Source organism: Rhinolophus hipposideros (assembly GCF_964194185.1).
Source record: "Rhinolophus hipposideros genome assembly, chromosome: 2".
Taxonomy (NCBI): Eukaryota; Metazoa; Chordata; class Mammalia; order Chiroptera; family Rhinolophidae; genus Rhinolophus; species Rhinolophus hipposideros.
The window spans coordinates 59,772,889-59,787,211 of NC_138048.1; the positions used below are offsets into that span (position 1 = coordinate 59,772,889).

The 14,323-nt window shown below is 42.6% G+C and overlaps 1 protein-coding gene across 17 annotated transcripts in view; it reads right to left on the reverse strand.

Moving 5' to 3' along the window:
• Positions 1-14,323, reverse strand: part of ST6GAL1 (ST6 beta-galactoside alpha-2,6-sialyltransferase 1) — a 132,104-nt gene that overhangs the window by 5,037 nt on the left and 112,744 nt on the right. For all 17 annotated transcript variants that reach the window (XM_081068910.1, XM_081068902.1, XM_081068900.1 and 14 more), the window contains 3 exons: positions 14,180-14,277; positions 1,937-2,035; positions 589-763 (listed from right to left, as the gene is read on the reverse strand). In XM_081068910.1, the coding sequence (XP_080925036.1) occupies positions 589-763; positions 1,937-2,035; positions 14,180-14,277 (372 nt within the window). The remainder of the gene's footprint in view (positions 1-588; positions 764-1,936; positions 2,036-14,179; positions 14,278-14,323) is intronic.

Sequence of the window (14,323 nt, forward strand, 5' to 3'; positions counted from 1 at the left end):
TAAAATTTTGATATTTCATTTATCACAAAATGTTTGCATTGTGATTTTTAAAAGATATTGTATTAAGATATTATTTCTCTTGTTACTGAATTTTTGGCACCCCCTCAAATTGTATACCTGAGTCAAGTACTTTCCGCATCTTCGAGTTCCAGCCCTATTCCCCTGGTTTTCCTGCCTCCTCTCTTGTCTGTGCTTCTGTTTACTCAGCTCCACCTGCCAAATCTGCCCCTCTCACATGCCTGATCCAAAGCTACTCCTCCACAAAGCTCTTAGACTGTCCACCTAGACAGCGTTCTCTCTCCTGTGGTACCAGGGTGGTCACTCTCTCCTGGCACACACTCAATGTTGCCTCAGTTACCCGACGGAACTCTCCCAATGAACACCGTAAAGGAGAAGGATTCTATCTTATTCATCGCTGTATCTTAGCTAGAACTTGGCCCTGTTTACAAATACAGCAAAAACCTAGCAATCGCTTAGTGAAAGAATGAACGAATGAACGAACAAACAAATGAATAAATGAGACCCCAGAAGAAAGCTAATCTCTTCTAAAAACAAACATAAGTGGTCTTTCCCCAGACACGGACTAACCGAGCATCCCAGACGATGGGGGGTTTGGCTGAATTGCCTCTGAGGAGATTTCTTGAATGACATCCCACAGCTCCCAAGGCATCTGGGGCTTGAGGATGTAAAAGGGCTGATCGGGATGTAGCTTCCGGTAGCTCTTGTAGTTATCAAAGAATCTATAGTCGGGATTCTGGTACCACTGAAAAAGAAGGAAATGGTCTCAAGGAGAGAAATGTGCCAGCGCCACCGCTGCCCCCAGGAAGTCATCCTCAACTGAGGACTTTGAGGGGAGGTGGAGAAGGACCAATGCAGAATCCTGAGGCACAGCCCCTTCCTTGGAGCAGATCCCAGACTTCTCTGCCAATCACAGTTCTCACTTGATAGCAGAGGGGACCCGGCATGTAGCCTGTGCTCACTGGGAACGCTGAGCTTGGTGACAATGGAACAGCTTCAGACTTGAAGATCATAGAATCGGGGAATTATATCAGGGCTGAAAGGGCCCTCAACACCATCTAACCCCACCTTTCATTTTATTTTTAAATGGGTGAAAACTGGGACACAGCTTGCCACATCTGTGGTTTCCAAATCTTTGTCCTGACCTGGGCAAATTTCAGTCCTAAGTGAGATCAGTGCAAAACTGTGAAAACTGAGGTAGTGAGTGTGTAAGGGATCGCGAGGGCCTGTTAGCTATTGGTACATCCAACTTAAGAATCCGGTGTCCCACGAACAGTGCTCGCTGTCCTTCCTAAAGCCATTCTCCTTCCTGCAGCCACGGCAGCCCATATCCAGGAGAGGCCAACTGACGTGCATGGCCAACAGGGAGAGGGCCATTCCGGAGAAGCTGAGAGTCCAGCAGCTCTGAGACTCCTGTCTTCTTCCCTGAATGAGCTGATGTTACAGATCTGGCCCTGGGACAGGTGACTTGCCCTTTCCACATTCCAGTTTCCTCATTTGTAAAATGGGAGCAACCATGCTTCTGTATACTTCCGCACATTGTTACGAGAGTTAAATGAGAAGAATTCTGGAAACTAGAAGTGTGGGACACAATTGGTAATATTTATAGAAATAATAGTAAGCACTGTCTGCTGATAGTAACCATTTCCGCTGATACTCAGGAGGAATAATTGTGTTAATTATTGTATTAATCCACCTCATATGGTGAGAAGTCCAGCCACTATTACTCCTGATATATGCCATAATTAGGAGACATATAATGCAAAACGGGGCTGGTCCAGATGAAGGAGAGTATCCTAAAACTGAAATAGCCAGTCCTCAGGGATGGCCCTGGTCAGCTATGACTTAAACACCCACTCAGGATAATCTATAGACAAGCAGGAGACTGAATCCCTGTTTCCCATGGATACCCACTTACCTTTGGGATATCTGAGTGGTAAACAGACGGGTCCCACACAATTAGGATTCCTTCATTGTACAAACTATCTTTTAGGAAGCTCTCTTCTGTGGTGACCAACTGCAGGAAGAAACAGATAAACTGTCACTTGGACATTTACATGTAAATAATAATAATAACTGACACATCACACTTGAAGCCCCTGAGCCCCGTGAGGCTTCTACGTTTTGGTGCAGCCCTTAACTTCAGTGAGAAGAAGGCAAAGAGGCCAGCCGAAACCATGTAGACCTGAAGGGGCATTTTGTCAGAATTGATTGGCCATAGAGCAGAAAGGGCTCCACTCAGACTTGCAGATTAATGGGACAAGGGTATAGTGAAAATGGCTCACGTTAGTCCCTGCAGTCATACTTAAGTTGGGGATCAAAGGGGTGAGGTTTAAAGTCAGAATGTCATCAAACCAAAATAATCTCTGGAAATCCTTTCAATCTACTATAAAGTCCAGGACACAGTATTTACACATCATGATGGAGATGGACATAGTACTCTTCACGAGTCCAACACAGTCAGTGGTTTCTCTGGCATTGGAACAGATGGCTATGTCTGTGGTTGAGCACCAAATGAAGTATTGTTTTCTGTTTAGGAGCCATGGTATATGCAAAAACATGCATCTTTAAACCTGAGACTCTCACCAGGCTGATGAGATGCTCATGGGCAACCTTCTGGGTACCAGTCACAGCTCCTCTCCTCCCCCACAATCCCAGGCTCCCAAATTGGCCTGCATGTGGTAGTAAAACCCACCTGGGCAAAATGTGATAGTGATAAGATTTCATGGGACAACCCTGCTGGATCAATTTTGCAAAATGTATTAGCATCCTTTAAAAAAATATATGTATACCCTTTGATTCAGTAATTTCACTTTTCTGGCATTTATCCTAAGAATTTAAATTCAGGGGGGAAATTAGGCACAGAAATGTTAATTAGATTACTTATCAAAATAAGAAAAGTGTAGCAGCAGGTGAAAGATAGTAGAGTTGGATACAGAAAGACCTGAGTCAAATCTTGGCTTTGCAGCTAATTTACCTGGTGACCACAAACAGGTCGGGTAATCTCCCTAGGCCTTCACATTCATCAAATGGGGTACAGGAGTGAACGAGAAAGACAGAAAAGGGGCCCCAAAGGTTTACAGTGAAAGAAGCCAGGTCCCTCTCAAGAAGGCCAAAACTTATATAAGAGATTAGCCCTCAGACATTCATCTTAAAAACCAGGTGGGAGATGACGTTGTTCAGGTAGAAAATAAGAGGAACAAATGACAGAAATCAAATCAAGAACTGACTGCACATGGAAGCAAGAGTCACAACCATAATTCCTTCCCACCTCAATCACTCACCATCAAGAAGGCAGAGACCTCATCAATGTCACTGCAGTAGCTGAACAACAACCATGGGAGGGTGAATGGTCTATGTACAATCCAAAGAACAGCAATTTGCCATGAGCCTCTGAGATCATTTAGCTACCTCATCTCCATATCTTCCTCCAGATCTAGGGAGGCCCTGGAAGCCTGAAGAATATAAGCCTGTTTCCTTAGTATGTTTTGAGACAACAAATATTGGTGGTGAGCCCACCTTGGCCAGGGATCGTGAGGTTGTATTGGGTACGGTCATGGATGAAGATGGTCATGAGGTGAGTGAGTGTTAAAGGACAAATAAAAATAGGCCAAGCCAGGAGAGTGTGACGGCGAGAGGTTGGTTGTCCCAGACAGAAGGAACAACGTGCGCAAATCTCTAGATGTGAAAACATGTGGCAGACTGCTAGCTGTCACCCAATATCCATTCTCTCTTTCGTCCTTGGTAACAATACTTTTGATGTTTACCTCAATACATGGCTACCTAAAAATCAAACTACTTGAAATAAAAATTTCCCAGCCTCTCTTACAGCTAAGTATGGCCCTGTGACAAAATTCTGGCCAATGGTGTGTCAACAAGTGTAATTTCCAGGAAGTGTCCTTAGAGGCAGGGTCATGCCCTTCCTTGTTCCTTCCGCTTTTCTGCTGATTAAAGGTGGATTGATAGCTGGAGCTGGAGCAGTCATGTTGGACTATGAAATGGAAGTCACAGAGTAGAATGACAATTGCATAAGGTAACAGGAGCCTGGGTTCCTGACTCTGGAACACCATACCAGCTCTAGAATGTCTACCTTTGAACTTATTTTTTTTTACATGAGAGAGAAATACTTTTTTATCTTAAGATAGTGTCAAGGGGTAGGCAGAGTGTTCCTGTCATTTGCAGTGAAACCTGATTTTAGTTGTTACGGTGAGTAGCTTGTTTGGGAACTGCAGATTGTCCAGTTGTGGCTAGGATACAAAGAGAGGGCTAGAAGGGATCAGAGAAAGGTAGGCAGGGGTCATGCCAGGGAACTTAGGGTTTCTTCAGTAGATTAGAGGACCAGTGAAGGCTTTTAAGTGAGAGGGATCTAAACAGAGTAGTGTTCTCGACTAGAGTTTGCAGAGAGAGGGAGACCAGATAGATCCTGCTATTGTAGCCTAAATAAGAAACGATGGAGGAATAAAGAAAAAGAGTTACAATGGTCAGTTTAGACTTGTAGACTAATTGGTATTAAAAGGGAAAGAAAAGGGGTTCAATGGGGACTCCTGCACCGCAGGCCATTTCTTAAAATAAGAACATAGAATAGCAACTGGTATGTGCCTGTGGGGATGGAGGGGGGATTTGAAGTTCAAACATGAGAGAATTGGCCTGGAGTCCTACAGCTGAGAGGCCATAGGAACTAGGAATGGAACCTACATCTTCCAACTTTAAGTTCTATCCTCTTTCTACGGGGACACTGTAACTCACAGCACAGGAATTCAATGCTATAGCCCGAAGGGTCCCTTGGGCTGTCCCTTGGGCCTCATTGTCACCAGCTTAACCCCACTATTCTATACAAGTCTTCCAAGCCAGAATTCTGCAACTTCATTCCCTATCCTCATCTCACTCCATACCCCTCTAAACAGGTGGCACATTAAAAGCATGTCTTTCCTTGTGCTATGCTTCTTTCTATGCAGAGTACTGATGTCAGGTGATCTATATGTACTCATGAGGATTAGTGATAACTAGGATTTTAAAAAATGTCTCCTGCCACAGCCTCTCTCCCGCAATCTTCTTAGTATACAAAGCAGGAGGCCAGTGGCAGCAACTTCGGGCACTGAGACTTTCCCAAGATCTGTGGCTTCACTGTCCTCAGACACCCAAGAGAGACGCACAAAGTTTTCCCCTTTACAATAAAAGACACAGCAATGATAACAGTATATGCCATTTAATGATGCTGATTCCAAGCCAAGTACTTTCAGATTCTATCTCAGTCCATCTTTAGGACAGCCTTAGGAGTTAATTATTAATACGCCCATTTTTATAAATTAGAACTCAGAAATACTAAGTAACTTGCCCAAGCCATACAGCTAATAAACCGGGAGTCTGAATTGGAGCCCTACTGTCTGACTCCAGACTCCACACTTCTAATCTACATCCTGCACTGCCTCACACAAGGAGGGGGGGACGGGACGCCCATGGCTCTTGCAAGGAGATGGCAAAGAAAGCATTTGATGAGGGGTATGGCAGTGTAAGGAGAATCTTGCTGTTTGCCCGAGTTGTAAAGTATCACAGCTGCGAGATCCTCGAGGGACTACATCCAAATCCATCATTTTCCGATGGGTAAACTGAGGCCCAGAGTGACGAGACATTGTTTGAGGCGTCAAGATGAGTTGGAGGCAGAGCCAGGACCAGAGGTCGGCACCTACCAGCATGTTGTTTCTGCTCCCACGGGGCTACATTCATAAACCACGAGATATTTCAACAAGCCAGCGCACTGTCAGGCTCTGGGCCACTCTCCACACACAATAACAAAATGGTCACTTACTTCAGCTACTTGAAGCAAATGAAAAAGTAATCCATGAAACTGAGCAAATGTGAAGATAAATGCTAGTGTTATCCAGAGAGGAGAAACAGAATGTGTCCAGGACTAGGACCTGGTGGATGGAAAAGGAAGAAGCCAGCAAGCACCCCTCAACCTTAAATGGACATGGTTCTGAACTTGCCACATTAATTCTTACAGCCCTTTATGTTATGTCAAAGAGTTTTTAAACAAACAAACAAAAAAAACAAAACAAAAAAAACAGAATGACTCAAACAGCTCAGGGAACTGGGAGACCACTTTATGTCTAACTCAGGCTGTGGTCGTAGGTGGGTCACTTCCCCTCTTTAGGCCTCAGGTGCTTTAAATATAGGACAATACCATCCTGGAGGCCCTGCCCAGGTGCCCAGGTGACCAGCTGTGCTCAGACAACATCTCTGACTATCATTTTTCCAACTGCAATGGAAGGAACTTGGGGGAGAATACTCGTAAAGCTCCTCTCAAATGCACCTCTACTGACTACCCAAGGGCAGAGTCTGACCTGAGCTCAGCAGATCCCAGGGGACCTCATCATAAGGAGAGTAAGTCATTGCCAGAGCCAGAGAACCCCAAGGAACACTTGCCAGGAAAAGGCTACACCAGAGACATGGAGTATTATTCACTGCAAAAACTGAGAAAATACAAGAAAAGAAAACACATGCATCTATATATACAAAAAGAAGAAAATAATAACCATCCATAATTGTATTCTTCAGATATTACCATTGTGAATATGTTGGGCTTTTTTTCCTTGTTCTGGATTGAATTGTTTCTACCCCTTCCCCAAATGCATACTGTGTTTCCCCAAAAATAAGACCTAGCCCGGACCATCAGCTCTAATGCACCTTTTGGAGCAAAAAATTTATATAAGACCGAGTCTTATATAAGACCCGGTCTTATATTATATATTATATTATATTATATTAATTATATTATAAAGACCCAGTCTTATAGCATAGTAAAATGAGATCATGTCTTATATAATTTTTGCTCCAAAAGGTGCATTAGAGCTGATGATCCGGCTAGGTCTTATTTTCGGGGAAACAAGGTATGTTGAAGTCCTACCTTCCCAACGTGACTATACTGGAAATAGGGCTTTTAGAGAGGTAATTAGGTTAAATGAAGTCATAAGGATTGGGCGCTAAACTGACAAGACTAATGCCCTTATAAGAAAAGAAAGAGACATCAGAGAGCTCTCTCTCTTCACATGCACGCAGAGGAAAGGCCATGTGGAGACAGAGAAGGCAATCATTCATGAACCAGGAAGAAACCCCAACCTTGACGGCACCTTGATCTTGTACTTCTGGCCCTCAGAATTGTGAGAAAATAAATCTATGTTGTGTAAGCCGCCTCTGTGGCATTTTGTTAGTAACAAGCCTAGGAAACTATGGCTGCGTGCGCATGTGTATGTGTGTAGATATCGGTATATCTTACCTTATAGAGCCTAGACTTAATGGTTTTGTTAAACTCACACAACAGTCCTGGTCAATGTCTTCTCTTTATTCCTCACAATATTTCCAAGCCCCAAACAGGGCATGAAAAGGAAGCTCTAAGAGATTATGTAATTGGCAAAGATCACACAACTAGAAAGGGATGGAGCTAGGAGGCAAATGAAGGTTTGTTTTATCTTTTCCCCCTCTACTAGGCAACCTTCATTTAAATATGTTAAATGATGATAAAACAAAGTGTATTGTGGCTGCCAGATTTGCAAATTTGCCAGAGTTGCAAAGCAAGTTAGTGCTATAGGAAGATAGACAAAGGGGTGGTCAGGATCTTGAGTAGATAATAATTACATGGAGGCCCTGGGCCTTAAGGGAATGCCTGACCATTGTAACCTGGACCTGGATAGGAGGTGCTCTGAAAGACGGGGACCACAAATTGAAGCCCCCACAAACTCCAAATTAGAGGGGCCAATAATTCTACCTGGCATCACAGGAAGTCATCAAAAGAATTATAAAGTATTAGAGAAAGTAAATGTTGGAAAGCACTGAATGTCCAAGCAAGAGAGATTGATAGAATAAGCCATGAAACTTATCCACAAAAAGTACTACGCAACTATAACAAAGAGTGAGAAAGATCTCTATAAACTGGTACGGAGAGATTTTCAGAAGATATTGGGGAAAAGCAGAGTATAAACAGTATATAGTCCAATACATTTTGTGTAAGAAATGAGGGGAATTTACAAAATAAATACGCATCTATTTGTCTTTACAAACAGAAACACAGAAGGACAGATCAGAAAACAATAAAGTTGGCTACCTACAAAAGTGCAAAAGTGGAACAGGACAGAAGGAATTTAGGAGGGAGTCACCCTTCTCAGAGTATATATCTTTTTGATAGTTCTGAATTTCGGAAGCATGTTAAAATTCTTCATATTTTAAAAAGAGGAAGGAAAAGAAAATCTAAAACTCAAATAAGATGAATACAATTGAATTGCAAGTGAGTTCAATGATCTCAGTGAAGAGAAACAGGGCTGATTCAGGTTATTTTGGTACATATTATTTGACTACATAACCTCAGGTTTGGGTGAAATGTGGTGGAGAACTACAAACATCCTGGACTTTCTTTAGCAGGTGTTTTTTTTTTTTTTTCTGTACAGATATGCAAAACAATTTACAAACTATTTTAGACCTATTATAAATTTAAGCAAATAAATAAATGTGCTGAGGTTGTCAGAAGCAGGAGTCGCGCTGTGAAAGAAGGGGGAATATAAATACAGAATGGAGAAGGCAAGGAATAACTTTATGTGTGTAGATTGAATTTGGTGGTATCAATTTGAGTCTATCATCTCTAAAATAGACACATCTGTGTATATATGCATGTGTCTATGTAGATGAGAAATACATACTAAAGTATTATCTTAGTTCAAGCCACTATACGGAAATATCACAGACTAGGTGGCTCAACCAAAGGATATTCATTTCTCATAGTTCTGGAGACTGGAAAGTCCCACAGTGACATACACCCTGCTTTTTATTATTATTATTGTAGTAGGAACATGTAACATGAGATCTACCCTGTTAAAAAATTTTTAAATGCACAACACGGTATTGTCAACTATAGGCATAATGTCATACAGCAGATCTCTAGAAATTATTCAATTTGCATAACTAAAGCTATACCAATTGAACAACAATTCCCCTTCTCTGCCTCACCCCAGCCCCAGGCAATCAGCATTCAACAATCTGTTCCCATAGAATATTACTCAGCCTCAAAAAAAAAAAGAAGGAAATTCTAACTTATGCAACAACATGGATAAACCTCAAGGACATTATGCCAAGTGAAATAAGCCAGACACAGAAGGACAAACACTGCATGATTCCATTTACATGAAGTATCTAAAATAATCAAACTCATTAAAAAAAAAACTATACCCTGCTTTTGCACTGCACCTTTACTGACTTCGTAGGGGGAGAGGGGTTGGTGTTTTCTCTTCAACTAAATGGAAGCCCTTGCGGGGAGGAGACCATTGTATTCTTCCACTCTTCCTCCATACAAGGCAGGTCTTGTGGGAGCTTATTTGCTTGACTGAATGGGATCTGGGCAGCTGTCTGCACACCGGATGGATTGGCCACACAAAGAAAAGACTGAGAGCAGCTGTGACATGTTAAAAACTACTTATGACCCAGAGCTTTGAAATAAGCTGAGGCCAATATTACATCACAGCTCCTGCTCTTGTTCTGAAAAATACCAGTGACCCAGATTGTGTCTGCTGGCCAAAATGAAGAAGTCCCAGAACTCATGATATCCATCGTGTCTAAAGTTCAGCTCCCAAATCATGATGCTAAAATACCATATCAAGGGAGTTCCATGAAAATCACCCAGCTTACCCTAGCAGTCTTTAGATCTGCTGTTGATGAAAAACACCCCTCACCACCAGCTATCCAGACATCTGTCTGTCAGTATCTTGAGAAGGAAAATTGGAGCTTAAAGAAAACTTAGGGGATTTAGAGTGCTGCTGGTAAACAAAGCTAGACCCAAATTCCATGGCTATCGCATACTTTCTGCACTATCCAGAGCAACTCACATAAACTCCTTTCTTGTAATTATTAAATTTATTGGGGTAATATCGGTTAACATTATGTACATTTTATATGTACAGCCTTACAACATCTGTGTGAAGAGGGTAAAGGGGGTCAAATACAAGGTGACTAGACTTTGGGTGGTAAGCACACAAACTCTTTGAACCCCAGTGTCCTCATGCAAGATAAGGATTGGTAACCCCACCTCACAAGGTTGTCACAAAGATCAAATGAAGTAAGAGATGCATGGCTTTAGACAGTAAAAGCATTTAATAAATAGCAATGCAACAGCTTTTTTCTCAGGTTAAGCCCCATCAGACCTGAGAATGTCTGGTTAAAGTGATCAGCACAACTATGGCTATGCACCCAATGTAGGTTTTCTCTCGCCCCAACCTGCTCAGAAGTTTCCTAAGGAAGCCACTGAGCCTTTTTATCCCATTATCTCCTCCCTCAGGCCCAGTGAGCACAGCAGGGGCTCAGCTGAGTCTCAAGAAACCTGTTTACACTTAAAGTCCGAATTGAAATCAGTTAAAGGGCGACATTGAGCTATATGTGGTTTTCCTGTTGAATCTCATAACAACACCTGGCATATATATACCTAAATATATGTGCTGAAACTTCACAGTATGAGACCGTTCTCTATAAAAAGCCTCCTCACTTCTCAATAAGAAAACCACAGCTCCCTCCCCATCTGTGGTTCTCTCACAGCCCAGATGCCCAAATGGTCATGTGTTCTGTGGTAGGGTGAGGGTGGAGGTGGGGGTGGGGAGGAGGGCTGAACCAACTGGAGCCCAGTCAGCCACCCTCAGAAGACAGTTGCTGTCAGGAGTTCTCCATTTGAGAAGAGAATGAACCGCTCTAAGGCAAAAATTACCAAATTTACTCTTCCCTCAGTGACTTCTGGGTGCCAGCGGCTCTCTGTGTGCAGTGGTGGGGACTCAGTTTGCTCATTCACAGAAACATACACACAATAGCTGGAATAACCAACCAGGGCAAAAGATAGAGAAGACAGACTGTCAGCTTCCTAGGATATCAAGATGAGAAAGGGCAATGAGAGAAATTTGTCAGCCAGAGTTCAGTATCACAAGAGGCATGGACATGGAGCTGCCCATGACAAAAGTGTTAAAGGAACAGCCCAGAGGCATGGTGCCACTTATGGAAGGAAAGGAAGGAGGGACAGTGTGCCTGAGGAGCACCAGAAAAGGCTTTCTTGAAGGTGGACAGTGTACCCTGGGAAGATGGCCACCCCGCTCTCAGCCCTGGCAGAGGGAACACAGCAATCTGGAAGCGTAAGGAAAAAATGCTGTATTCAGTGAAAAACTATGCATTGCCTACAGCACACCCTTTCTCTTTACCAGGTTCTGATTCTACGGAAGCTGTTATTCGGACTCTTTGTAAATTGTAGCGAAGTATAGTTTACTCAGTCTTGCCAGACTGAGTAAATCAAATGACTTCCCTCCTCCTCCTGCCCACCTCATGGAAAAAAGTTTCACTCCTTTATTTAGAATTCATGCTGTTTTGACTTTACCTCTGAACCAGTTAGAACATCTGACTAGTTCTTTCATATGAATAAAAGAGAGTCCTTAACACATGTTCATTTTTTATATGAGAATCACGATCTTACTTTTTTCCTAAAAAGGCCCCTTTAACAGAAGTCTGACTTCCCTTCTATTGAGCACCTCCCAAGTGGCCCCCAAGCCGGTTGACTGTCCCTTCTGGGAGACAAGAGGCCCATCTGCCTGAGATTTTGGAGGAACGGTGATTTCTCAACAGTCGCAGGCAGGCCTTTAAGCTTCAGTTGTAACCATCGCCACCATTTACAGGGCACTTGCTGCATACCAACCTCTGAAGAAGTGCTCCACGCTTAGTAATCTCATTTGATCCTACAAAGACCCTGCCTGCTAACTTTTCTTATTCCCCTTTCACAAATAATGGAACTGAGGGTCAGAAAGATAAAACAACTTGCTCGAGTCAGTCATGTACGAAGTGCTGAGGGAGGAATTTGATCAAAGTCAAATTTCCAGACAACCTGACCTTGGCTTTAAATAAAGTTCCAGAATCTTTGCAGGATTGAGATTTAGTTCTTTACTAAACATGGAGAGATGCCAAAGAGCAGGTAGCTTCCCCAATCCGAGAGAATTTTCAGAGCTGCTCCATGTTCCCTCTCTTTATTGCTGCTGCTTACTGATCTGCAGATTATACCATCCCTGATCAAACAGAGCTTGATTTCTCTCTGAATTCATGCTTTCCAACCTCAGCATGGCCAGCATGGCCTGGAAATCCTACTCCACTCTACTGGCTTACTCCCTCGTCCACTCTCCCCAAAGACAACTTCAAACCTTCTTGGCTTAAACCTCCTCTACTAAAACCTCTTCCACGCAGCCTCCCTCCAACACGGCCTTGCATACTACTTTGCAGAGAAAACAGAAGCCCTTTCATGCTTTCACTAAAAACTACCTCTAGCTATCTCCCCCTCCCATCCTTCTTCCTGTTGACTTTGTCGTGCTGAGGTTAATCCTCCCTTTCACTTACTTATGATCTCCTTGTTAGTATATTTAGTTTCTCCCTCTATCAACTGGTTTCTGCTTATTAATTTTCTTTTTATTGTGGCAAAATATATATGAAATATATATGAAATATATATGAAATAAAATGGCTCAGTGGAATTAAATGTATTCACTGTTGTACAGCCATCAGCACCATTCATCTCCAGAACTTTTCCATTTTCCCAAACTGAAACTCTGTGCCTATTAAACAATAATTCCTCCCTCCCCCAGGCCCTAAAAACCACCAACCTACTTTCTGTTGCTATGAATTGACCACTCCAAGTACCTCACATAAGTAGAATCATACAGTATTTGCCCTTTGTGATTGTCTTTCCATTGACTTTTAAACACGCTCAATTCTCTTCAATCTAAAAAGTGAAAACAACAAAATCTGGCCCTGGAACAGTCAAATCTCTACAGTGATTACCCTATTTCTCTCCTGTCCTTGAGAGCCAGACTTCTTGAAAGAACGATACACACTTTTCTTCCCCAGTCACTTCAATCTGGCTTCTGGCTCCAACAGTCTCCCAAACAGCTATTGCTAAGGTCACCAGTGGCCTTCGTTTTGTTAAAGAGAGAACAATGCTGTTCAATCTTCATCTCAGCATCTGCTGTTTTCATTATCCAAAGCCCCTGCATAGGACTTCTCCTCTATTCTCTCTACACTCTCTCTCTAGTGCTTTGATTTAGTGCTACTGTTTCACTGACAGGTAGATATAGACGATTCACAAATTCTCATCTCCAGCCTAGACATTTCCATTGAACTCCAGTGCCATTTGTACAACTAACCTACTTGACATTTCTTTGCAGATATAGAAAAAGCAGCTCAGATCGACCACATCCAGAAACATATTTTTGATCTCTACCTTCTTCTCTGAACCTCCCTCACAACCCAAAACATCTTCAAGTACTTCCAGTCTTAGTGACTTCTAGCCAGCCAGTTTTATAAGCCCAGTTATACCTGTGGCCCCCCTTTCTTCACCTCTCACATTCAATCCAACACTAAAGTCCACTGACTGCACATACCAAATAGCTCTAAAACCCAGTCTTTTCTCATCTTCACCTTTATTTCTACTCTGGTGCAACTACCAGCATTTCTTATCGAGAATCCTCCAAAGCTTCCAAACTGTATTTCTCCATCCACTGCAGGGCTTCTGATCAGATGGAAGCTAGGAATGTTTGCAAAACACAAGTCTGCTCATGCCACAGAGAAGGAAACTTAATGTGGCCCCATGGCTTGGCTCCTTCCTATTTTCAGTCTTATCTCTCACCACACGTCCCCTCTTCCACATACACTCATTTCTTCCTAGGTTCTTGTGCCTCTGCTCCTTTCCACACAGGGCCTTACCCACACTGTTGCCTCTTCTTGAAAAACTTATCCCACCCTTTTGCCTTCTCCTTCTCCTCCTACACAGCTAAGTAACCCCTCCTCACTTTTTCTGATTTCCCTGATTAGGGAAACTTTCCCTCTTATGGGCTCTGGTAGCATCCTGACTCTCCTTTGTGGTTCTCTGTCACAACTTTAAATTTCTTTGTATGATTATTTAATTGTATCTGTATCTTTTAGCAACACAAGAATAGGGCTGAGTCTGTTTTCCTTACCATTGTGTCCTCCACCCCTATCTCAGTGTCTGCACACATAAATATTAGAGAAGCTAATATTTACTGACATAATGTGCCAGGTACTTAGTGCATTGCATGTATTTTCTCACTTATTCTTCAAAACAACCCTATCTGCACAGAAGAAATTTTACCTGAGAATTCATAAGACGAATGGTGGTTTTTGTGCCCACATCCTGTTGGAAGTTGGTTGTTGGTGCCCTGTTAAACCTTAGGACTGCGTCATGATCATCTGTAAACCACAAGAAAACAGAAAAGAGGTGATGAGTACCCGCCAT